At 44.2% G+C, this 10,558-nt stretch overlaps 1 protein-coding gene across 1 annotated transcript; it reads right to left on the reverse strand.

Annotated features, from left to right (window-relative positions):
- Nucleotides 1-538: 538 nt before the first annotated feature.
- Nucleotides 539-10,116, reverse strand: lonrf1 (LON peptidase N-terminal domain and ring finger 1). Its single transcript, XM_028977739.1, has 12 exons — nt 9,403-10,116; nt 8,205-8,320; nt 7,396-7,518; nt 5,803-6,018; nt 5,114-5,330; nt 4,581-4,659; nt 4,383-4,497; nt 3,783-3,904; nt 2,975-3,133; nt 2,083-2,245; nt 1,824-1,976; nt 539-1,246 (listed from the first exon to the last, which is right to left on the reverse strand). Exons 1-12 carry the CDS (start codon nt 10,070-10,072, stop codon nt 1,088-1,090), a joined length of 2,292 nt encoding a protein of 763 aa, XP_028833572.1. The 5' UTR covers nt 10,073-10,116; the 3' UTR covers nt 539-1,087.
- Nucleotides 10,117-10,558: the final 442 nt, after the last annotated feature.

The following is a 10,558-nucleotide window of genomic DNA, read 5'->3' on the forward strand; positions in this document are numbered from 1 at the left end:
TGATTTGGCTGAGAGGTGATAGGAGTACAATTAAACAGAACAAGCAACTCTGGCAACAGGAATGCAGAAAAGAGTCAGAGCATCGTGCAACCCTCGAGCGAAAATGCAAACGTCGTGTAAGGCAAAAAAGGTAGTCTGCAAAACGCCGGAGACACAAGTTAAATGTGGGCGCGTTTGCCATTTACATTCACCCACCTTTAAGCCACACCTACAAATTGCAGACATTAACATGTTAACTCATTTTGCTCATATTGCAAGTTCCCCCTTTTTCTAACATACAAAAGTACAGTAAAAATCTTTCTTTTCTGATATTTCTAGGGGGAAAGAAAAATTTTGGAACCTTTGATTTTAAAGAAACAGCCAATCATACCTCCCTCCCACAAACCAATATTTCAATTAATACTATATTTACTATCTAAAGTGTCACTGAGCAGAGGAAGTCTGTGCCTTGTTTAGCGGAAGCCACAAATGCAGTTTTCACCCCCCCCTTATAAAATAGTCCATGATAAGGGGAGTGGTGAATTACTTTCATTTTTACTTTTTTTTTTTCATTTTTAAGGTCAGTCACACAGTTGCAAAACAAACACCCCAGGCAATGAGGAAGTCTTCATGGCTGCTGTGGAAGTAGCAGCTATTTTGTGCGCATTCAACACGAGTGACACTTGGAAGATTTAAGATTTACACTTTTAGATTCAGTGTTGTAAACCTGTTCAATCTCTCTCTCGAAAAAAAAAGTTCCACCCCACTCCAACGCAAAAATCTAACATCTGCACATCTGCTGGCACAATTGATTTCAGCATTTGGGATATAGTTCGAAAATAAACCCATCCTAATAGCATCACTCACATTCCCTTTCACATTCACACACACAGGTGGTCTACACCACAACCGAAACACGACGGTCAGTCCAGGTACATCTCTACCAGGCAGCCATACTGATCGGCCTCGTGGAAGAGCAAGGTTCCGGACCAGGTCTGGACAGTCGTGGGTGAGCCACTGTAGTGGAAGTGTCTGATCAGGCTGCTGCTGGTGCTTTGGAGGGTTGGAGCTGGTTTTCAGTGGGCACGTCTGACGGTGGTTGGAAGCTCTACTCATTGGGGATGCTCTGCAGGTAAGTGAGGATTTGCTGGATCTTCAGCAGGCGCTCGCGCAGCACAGTCATGGAGAGGATGGAGAGCTGGTAGCGTGGGTCCACCGGCAACACTGCCAACAGCCACCAACAGCATGCGGGTCCATTAGGAGTTGCCTACAGTGACAAAATTTGGCATTCTATTGAAAAATGTTGCATGTGTTAGATAGAATTGTACATTAATTGCTGTCTGACTATAGAGCCAATGCAATCATCCTAATTTCATTCATAGCAAAAATGTGTCACATACCTATAATAACACTCAGAGTACAAAAAAAAAAAAACATTCATTCAACCTATCAATAGACAAGGTTGGAACACAGTAACACATGGACGAGACCGTAATAAAGAAGGAAAAATAAATAAATAAAAATACATGACTGAATTTGAGGAAACACAGATTTATTAATTCCTAATCTCCCACACCACAGTAAAGCAGCCACAGGTACCGACATTCATTATCCAAATTACATAACAATTAGTTTTGTGGTCATGAAAAAAAAGATTCGCTCTCTTTACCCACTTGTGACATAACAGCACTCCTGCATGAGAGCTTTCCCTCAACACACTCCGACCTACTTCTTGAGTTAAGCACCTCCCACCACCTGACTTGGAACCAATCTCTGTATCTGCAGGGATTAGCCAAGATAAACAGACCCACTTCCTAAAATTGTGGTCTGTTTCCAGGTCTCACCTGGATGTCGGCTTCCCTCTCTGGCATGGGCCCAAAGTGCTGGAGGATCTGGTTCCGGAAGCGGTTCTTGAGGTTCTGGAACCAGCTGCGGGCCTGTTCATACACCTGGTCATGCAACTCCTGCAGCTTTGACAGCTCTTCGGCATCATTCACCTGGGACAAAATCTAGTCAGAAAAACCGTGCTGACATCCCAAAGCTTGAATGGGATGTCAATCATCTACAGCTCACTGGCTGGAGTGGCAAGTCCAAGTTCTGTACCTTCATGTCCTCCAGGTATTCTATGTCAGCAATACAGTAGCCATCTTTCATGTCGCGGGACAGCACCCGAAATCGCTTCCCCCCAACTGTGTCCACCACCGAACGCCCATCCGGCAGGAAGTGTACGCTCCGGATGTGCAACATGCAGCCATAATCCACAAACCTGCACATGATGTGTAGTGAATATGAGATCAACTTCCAAAGGCCCTGATTCACAGTCCACAAATATGGCAACGTTACACAGATTACATGCTGTTTACATAACCACAAAATCAGATGTGGTATTAAACATGGAACAAAAAAAAATTATTCTTGATGCAAAAAAAAGATATGCAAATAGAAATTCCATGACTTATTTCATTTAAGACTGCGAGAAATGTTTTTCTATGTACTTTGTTATACATTCATGTGTCAATCAGATTTCAATGACTTTTCCATAACTTTATATGTTTATTTCCTATTCCTATCAAATTCTGGAAAATTCTCTTTTCAAATTCCATGACTTTTTAATGGTTTTTAATGACCAGAGGAACCCTGTAAATAATAATGTTTACAAGGTAAAGATCTTTGTCTGGAGATAGCTTGCACAGGCCACTGAACACTCAAGTACCACAGCAATGATGTGCTTTGGGAGGCATGAAATTGAAAGTGAAGTAATTGTCATTGTGATACATCACAGCACACAACAAAATGTGTCCTCTGCTTTTAACCATCACCCTTGTTGAGCAGTGGGCAGCCATGACAGGCGCCTGGGGAGCAGAGTGTGGGGACGGTGCTTTGCTCAGTGGCACCTCGGCGGATCGCGATTTGAACCGGCAGCCTTCTGATTACGGTGCTGCCACATTAACCGCTAGGCCACCACTGGCCCCCTAAGCACAAAGGTTGCACCTACCCTTTCTGGGCATCACTGATGCACATGCCAAACTGGCAGGTGCCGGTTTCCATGCAGCGTCGGATCATGAGTCGGTAGCGCGGCTCAAACACATGTAGTGGGCAAGGCACAGTGGGATAGGCCATGGTGCACACAAAGACCGGCACGTTCTTCCTTAGGCTGCGGAAGGTAAAAAGAGGAAAAAGGTAAATCATTCATTTAATACTTCATCAGGTGACTTACATGGCACATAAAAGGTAGTAATCATCAAAAATACCATCTTGATTTTTATGTTTTTTTTTTTACCAAAGGCCAAAACCATACTTGAGAGATTCATCGCTACCACATTAGTTTCAGTGCCTGTGAATGGATGCCCCCATTAAACATAAATCACAAATTTGAATAAGTCCTACAGTAAAATCCTGTTACAAACTAAATACTGCCCACAAAGACCCAGTTAGAAGAATTGCCCATATACAGACTGTTATGTTTGTGCTTTGTCATTTTAAATTACTTCACTAAAGTGAGGTACAACTATTTAATTAATTATCCTATTAATTTAACTATCTATGTATCACTATGTAACAACCTGAGACTAATTTTTAATGCTAAATTCCTGGTGCCTGAATATGAGATGCAAAAAAAGATTCCAAAATAAGAGATGTCACTCCAAAAAAACAAAAAAACAAAAAAAAAAAAACTGCATAAGAGATGCAAAAAGGACATGATAAATAATGACAGACAAGTCCCCTCCACCCTCAATAATGCTGTGATTTCTTCGTATACTTGTTTGAGGGAGGAATAGAGGAAGAATGTTTACATTACTCACTCTGAAAGCTCTTTGGTCTCCTCAGTGTGCACTATCTGTCTCTCTAAATGCTCCTCTGATAAAAACACCTTGATCAAGTCATCCAGGATACTTGTGATTCGGTACTTCCTTGAGGCAAGATACTATGCAAAACAGAAAAAGAAAGACTATTGTAATGCAAGTAAAAATAACATGTACCTCTTAGTTAGCCCCAAATCACATTTAGCATGTCTCAATCAGCTTTGATGATCCCTTAGAGAAAGGCTAGGCTAATAATGGGTCAAGTCGGGTCAGGTCAATAAAAAAAAAATTTCTTTGATTCACTGAAATTTTGTGAATTTAGTGAAAAGGTTGCACTGGGTCTTTTCTGTCTGCATCTGCCCCAACCTAATTAACAATGTGTAGCAAACTGTTTCATTAAGTAACCTTCCGTACAGACAATTAGGATGTGGCAGAATAGCTGGACTTACTTGAGTCCACAATTGAATAAACCATGGTGAAATTCAAACCATGATAAGGAACTGAAACATTTGTTGGCAAGTCTTGGCAAACTAAGAGGTCAAGGACAACTGTTCGTGGGTGGATTTGGACATGGCACATGCCCAGGAAGCCAGCTCTTACCTCTTTGAGGCTCTCCTTACAGAGAGGGCACTGAGGGGTATGGTCCAGACAGCGCTCTAGGCAATTTTTACAGAAGGTATGTCCACATGGTGTGGTAACTGGCTTGTAGAACAATCTGGAATAAATACAAAAAAAAAATATATAAGACAGTAGGAAACGACTCATAGAAATGCTTCCTGTGACATTGTGTGTCCTTACCTCATACAAAGGGAACATTCAAAATCACTTGCATCTACAAGCTCTTTTGGGACCGTTCTATGAGTTGTGCCACCAGTCACTGTAGAGGGAAGATGATAAAAGAAGAGAGAAAGAAAAAAAAAACAGTGTTTTTAACATATTAACAGTTAGATCAGTTTATAATGTAGTTTTGAATAGCAAGTAATTTCAATCAAATTCATCTTTGAATACACCTATTAAGACTGTCCGTCAACACATTTAATAACATAAGCCTAAAACCATTTGAAATAAAGGTTAAAGTATTAATGAAGCACTGTGTCTGTGTTTTAATAACCATGTTAACTCCAAGTTTGGCCTTTTAAATAATTCACAGCAAATCTACACATCTGAATGTGTTTGTCAAATTAAGAGCAGCATTATAAAAAAATGATAAATGTATTGGATTTGGACTGAATGCAGTGGAGCAAATTATACAACATTTACTCCTCATTGATTTTCATTGATAGTTAAGTTATGCTAGCTGGTTTGTGCGGTCGATCCCTGAAGTAACTCACCACCTTGCTTTTTATGTTTGTTCCCTCCACTGGTGACCAGGCACGACCCCGTGTCACTGGTGGACAGTTTACGTTTCAGCAGGGTCCCCTGGTTGCCCAACTGTGGGGCGGAGTAAACTCTCTTAAGCCCCTCCTCCACTGACCCGCCCAATCTGTGTGTTCGCAACGAATGGGCGCGGCTCAGCCCAGGCCGCTCCAGGCTCTCTGAACAACTGGGCTTCCGAAGGAAAAGAGGAAACAGGAATTTTATGAAACCACAAAACCATATGAAATTCCAAAATATAATAAACTACAAAAACCATATATTCATGTTAATTATTGATGGTAGAAAACTAATAACATTTAACAAAAAAGCTGAATACTGATGCAAACTCACCCTCATTTGTAATTTTCAGAATAATAATAAAGTTATAAAATAAAACTATGCTTCATTTGCACAAGACAGGAAAAAATTCTGCAACATAAACTAAGAAATATATTACACATAATTAGATATCTTTTCTAATTACAAAAACTTAAAAAGCATTACTTTTACACTGGCAATAGTGATGCTTCTTGAATGACACATGGCTAAGTTGACTTAATGTCCTGGAGTTAGTAAATATTATCTAGGCAGTCGATTTTTACGGCAACACGGGAAAAGCCTGAAAGCAGATATTCCGTGTTCATCACACACTCCCGCAAACTACCTCCAGAGGGTCTGGGACAGGGTCCTTTGGGGCTGCCCACGCCTGTGCCAGATGCTGGGGGTGGCACTGAGCTGCCTGCTGCTGGTCGGGGTAGGACCACTCCTGTGTTTCTGCCACTAATGTCTTTCTTCGCAGGAGAGGAGAGGTGTGCTGGGTCGTCTCCTTCAGACCAACTTTTACATTACCAGTGTCCAGTGACAACAGGTCGTGGAGGATCTAATGGGGTAAATCACAATACAAAGCATACAGGTAAAATTCAAGAATAATATTACATCCTTAAAATTGCCATAAATTAAATTAATAACTAATAAACTAAAATTTTACATCAATACATGTCAGCATCATTTTAAGCCTAGTGGTTTCTTCTTCGTGTGCTACTTTTAAGAAACAGAAACAATAAAAGAAAGTCAGCAAAGTCATCTAGCGACTCATCAGTCATCAAAAAAAAGTGGCATAGATTTAATGCCATAGATTTGTTTCAAACTCTCGGTCACCAACGGCAGACATGTGACACAGCCAGATGACTATAAATTGTGCCTCTCCTGGAAGACTAAACTTTAACACACTCAGAGAAGAGGGACCATAAACCTTTATTCTATTCAGAAGACATGTCCAGAAAATCAGCAAGAGGCAAAGACAGGAGGAATATATATATATATAAAAAAACAGCACTTACAGGGGGGAGGATATGCAAACAGAACACCGAGAGTACATCTTACGTAACGAAAACAGCGTCTGCATTTGAGCTTATGAAATTGAGTTTATGAAATTACACAGAGAATGTCACAAGGCTGAACAAACTACAGCTAAATTGAATCACTTGACCAAGGCAAGCTGTACAAGCCTTTCAAGCATTACAAACAAAATCCAAAACGCTGTGTTCACCTGGGACCCTAAACTTAGACGCAAGTCATAATGCAGCAGAAGAGAACTTTATTCCTTTTTTTTTTTTTTTTTTTTTACTTGTATTTTTCCAGATGTGATTTAGACCAGTATCTATCATGAATCCTCTGTTATATAATGCTAATAGAGGCCAGAAACAACGTGGCTGAACAATATGTCTAACGCAGCCTTTCCCATCCAGCTCATCACATGACTGTAAATTGATTGGGCGTGCTGAGAAGATTGAATAGAACAGAATATTGCTGGGTGGGAGAGGGACGAAGGTATGAGGATTGTTTGGGATTGCTGCCAAATTCTGCATCCACACCTTTGCAGTGGGGCAAGCATTTGGCAGTCAAGTTGTCCCACTTATAAAGATGAGAGAGGTATGTAATTTTCATCATAGGGACCCTTCAACTGTGAGGCAGAACGTAACAAAACTCCAGTATGATCGAAATCACTGTATGATTTTTTTTTAAAGAATTTAGTTGTATAATTGTGCAGAACATTAGTATTTGGTCAACAGTATCTTCTTAAGTGGTACAACTTGCACAAACGGTGGCTGCCAAGTACTCTTTTGCCCCACCGTAAGTGATCAGCAATGCGGTCAGTAGCCATTGTACCGTCTAATGAGAGGTAGAGTAGAGATAAGTAAGAGCAGAGACGGTAAGTGGGCACACAGTGAGAACAGCGGTGATAAGAGGATCTTACCAGCTCTACTGCACACTTAGCCTGGCTGAAACCCTCATCTAGAGCCAGACACTGGAGGAAGACCTGCAGGGATTCGTCTGCCCGGCCCATTTCTTGCAGGACCGTGGCTTTACGGAAATAGCCCTGAGGAAGGTGACAGAGTCTGTGTTACAAGAGCAACATCATCGCTGAAAAGTAGTTCTGCCGTAACGAATCACACACAGAACACCAATGTTCTGCGAAACAGACCCTTCTGCTCCCGAGTCAGTCACGGCATTTAAAGCTTGTGCACTTCTGGTTGAAATTTAATGGATCTATCTAAAACCGAAGTGGAAATCTGAAAACAAATATCATTTGACAAGACGTAGAACTCGAATGCCATTTTGCCCAGGTGAACAATAAAACATGGGATCTAAATGGGGTGGGTGGGGAGTACAGTGCAACTTTATACCAATTCATATTTTCACACCTTATTTAAATACAAAAGCAATCACAGTCAGAAAAACACACACACACACACACACACACACACACACACACACACACACAGATACCTCCCTAAGTTTTGATTGCAAAATGAGCAAACTAACCTGTTCAAGCGAAACGAGACAAAATGAACCTGCTGTATTTATAGAATCCGCCACTGATACGAATAGCCATCTAATCGTACTCCAGGTTAGAGGATTTCCAGTGAATGGCCTGCTAACCCATTTAACCCGACTTAGGGCCGGCCCAGATCCTCAAACTGCAGCGATTTCTTTTTTCTTCCAACGTCTTCTCCTTTATAAGCTCACCAGGCCTATAGTTAAGGCTTCAGTGTGACGACCTACCTCTGGAGAGGGGGCTGAGGTGAGGCACACCTCCAGGTCATCCAGAGACAGCTGGTACTGGCCCAACCCGGCCAGGGCCTCCGCCCGAGATGCACGAACTTGAACGTCATTGGGGTCTGAAAAATCAGAATATCAGCCGTTTCATAATCGGTCTACTTTAGGCGAACAGGTCTTGCACTTCGCTGCCGGGCTATAAAGAAAGGGAGGGGAAAAAGTGAAGTAGCAAAGGGGAGAAACGAGGAAACACCGGTACATTGGCTCTCATTCCATCAATTTCACTCACGTCTCGCCGACTGGAATTTCCATTTCTCTCTTCCAGCATCGACTTGCACAACAGCGCATATCATGTTTAGTCGCACCCCCGCAGTACCGTATTTACTGAAGTCTGCACGGCCCAATTTGCTGACATGGAGCCATAAATAAGTGTTTTGTCTGCGTGAAAGTGCCGCCGCTTGGCAGCCTGTTATGTGGTTGTTGACAGTGTGAAAGCAGGGTGAAGGGTTACATCAGTGCAAACGTGGAGTGCCTGGTTATGTCACCGGTCGCGAAGCATTCGGAACGTTGCTCCTTTCTGGAAGAGGCAAAACGCGTTCCCGAATATGTACGAAGCATGCATAAAAACAAAAGCGTTGGTTACATAACTAACTGGGGGCCAAAGAGTTCCGGCGTCCTCAGGACGTCCACGGATGACCCAGAAAGCCAGGCTGCGACCTTGCATAATCTAAATGGAAGTCCACTTTCATTGTGATGCCATGCTTGTGCCAAACATTCTTACACTTGAGGCAAAAAAACAATCCAATCTTGCAACCAACTCCGCCCATTTGGTTTTATTAACGCATGAATGAAGCCGATCGTTTGAAAGACAGTCGTGTCGAACTGGCTGCTTCGTGTTTACGTGGGTCGACGTTCGTCTGTGCTGTTATGTCAGCCTCCGATGGAGTTGTGCAACCCGAAATGCCGAAACAGAACGTCGTGTGTCCGTGTACCCCGCTGTCGTGCCAGTTCTGCTGGAGCTCCTCGGACCAGAGCCCGGACACGACGAACGTTCGGCTGTGTCACGACCTCCCTTACACAACGCGTGCCCACTGCGCATGCCCCACTTACGCCGGTTGCGTAACGGGGTCGCACGAGGGTCACCCGACGCCGGGGACGTTTTTAAACTACGGAAACATCGGGCCAACTCCGCGTTCGCACTTACTAGCGTCCGTCAGCACGTTGGCCAGAGCCAGGGCCTCCTCGTACCGCTTCCCTCGGAGCAGACCCTCGGTCTGGCCCACGGCCTTGCACAGCTTCACGTCCACGGGGAACCACTTCTCCAGCAGCGCGCACAGGACGACGTTCGGCCGCAGCTCGCCGGGCCTCCGGCACGAGTCCTCGCCGCACACCTTGCATGTGGAGGGCAGCCCCAGGTGCGAACATCGTCTACAGTACGAGTGTCCGCAGGCGGCGGTCGCGGGCTCCGCCAAAAACCGCCGACAGGCCGGGCAGGCGAACGCGTCGCCGTCCCGGCCGGCGAGGCTCCCCGGCTGCCCCGAACGGGACTCGGCTCCCGCGGGCTGGTTGAAGTTGCGCAGGATGCAGTCCACCAGCGTGCCCAGCTGCTCCGGCCGCACGGAGCCGCACCTCAGGGCCATGGAGAAAACGTCGATGGCTTCCTTGAGGCGGTTCTCCGACGCCAGGGCGTCCGCTCTTTGCAAAATGAGCCTCTGGTGGTCCACGGAGTCCCCTTGGTCGCTGTCGGCGTGGGGCTCTATGAAGAACCCCGCTCTTTCTCCCCGCGTGTCCGTCATGTCTGAAATTCGGAAGGAGGCGGCATGAAGCGAGCTTCCCGTCGGTAGCTGTTTTTTAGTCATGAAACGCTCGGACATCTCTGTACAAAGTGCATGTGAGCTACCGTAAAGCTCCCCGGTTTGTTATATAAAAGAGGCATCACGTGAACAGCAGCGCCGCGCCGTGATTGGCTGCGGCTCCGCGATTACAAAACGTGCGCTGGACAGTTTCGTAACAAGAAGTGCGGAAGAGAGCAGGAGCGGCGTCCACTTCCGCACTCGGTCAGGTGACCTAAACACAGCATCCAATTGGTTGGAATGACGAACTAAGTAAGTGCAGGGTTAATGTCCATAACATAATAATAACAATGTTTTTCTTTGCTTATCTCCTGCGATATGATTAAAAATAGGGTGGTAGTATGAACCAGAAGACCACAAATGGTAGTATGAACCAGAAGACCACAAAGTCAAACATCAAACCCCATGTATTGTCCCACCACTGATTGAAAGTCACTCTAGATAAGGACATCTGATAAATGGCATAAAAGTTTATGTCCACAAGTGCAACACCACAGTAAGCCACAA

The sequence above is a fragment of the Denticeps clupeoides genome, chromosome 4, assembly GCF_900700375.1.
Source record: "Denticeps clupeoides chromosome 4, fDenClu1.1, whole genome shotgun sequence".
In the NCBI taxonomy this organism is placed as follows: domain Eukaryota; kingdom Metazoa; phylum Chordata; class Actinopteri; order Clupeiformes; family Denticipitidae; genus Denticeps; species Denticeps clupeoides.

Bases quoted from the DNA above. Each gene is read 5' to 3' on its own strand.
- lonrf1 (XM_028977739.1), bottom strand. From the start codon at position 10,072: ATGTCCGAGCGTTTCATGACTAAAAAACAGCTACCGACGGGAAGCTCG. The intron at 8,321-9,402 runs GTAAGTGCGAAC...CTGATTTTTCAG, and splicing joins CAACGTGCTGACGGACGCTA to ACCCCAATGACGTTCAAGTT. The intron at 4,660-5,113 runs GTGAGTTACTTC...TTCCCTCTACAG, and splicing joins CAAACATAAAAAGCAAGGTG to TGACTGGTGGCACAACTCAT.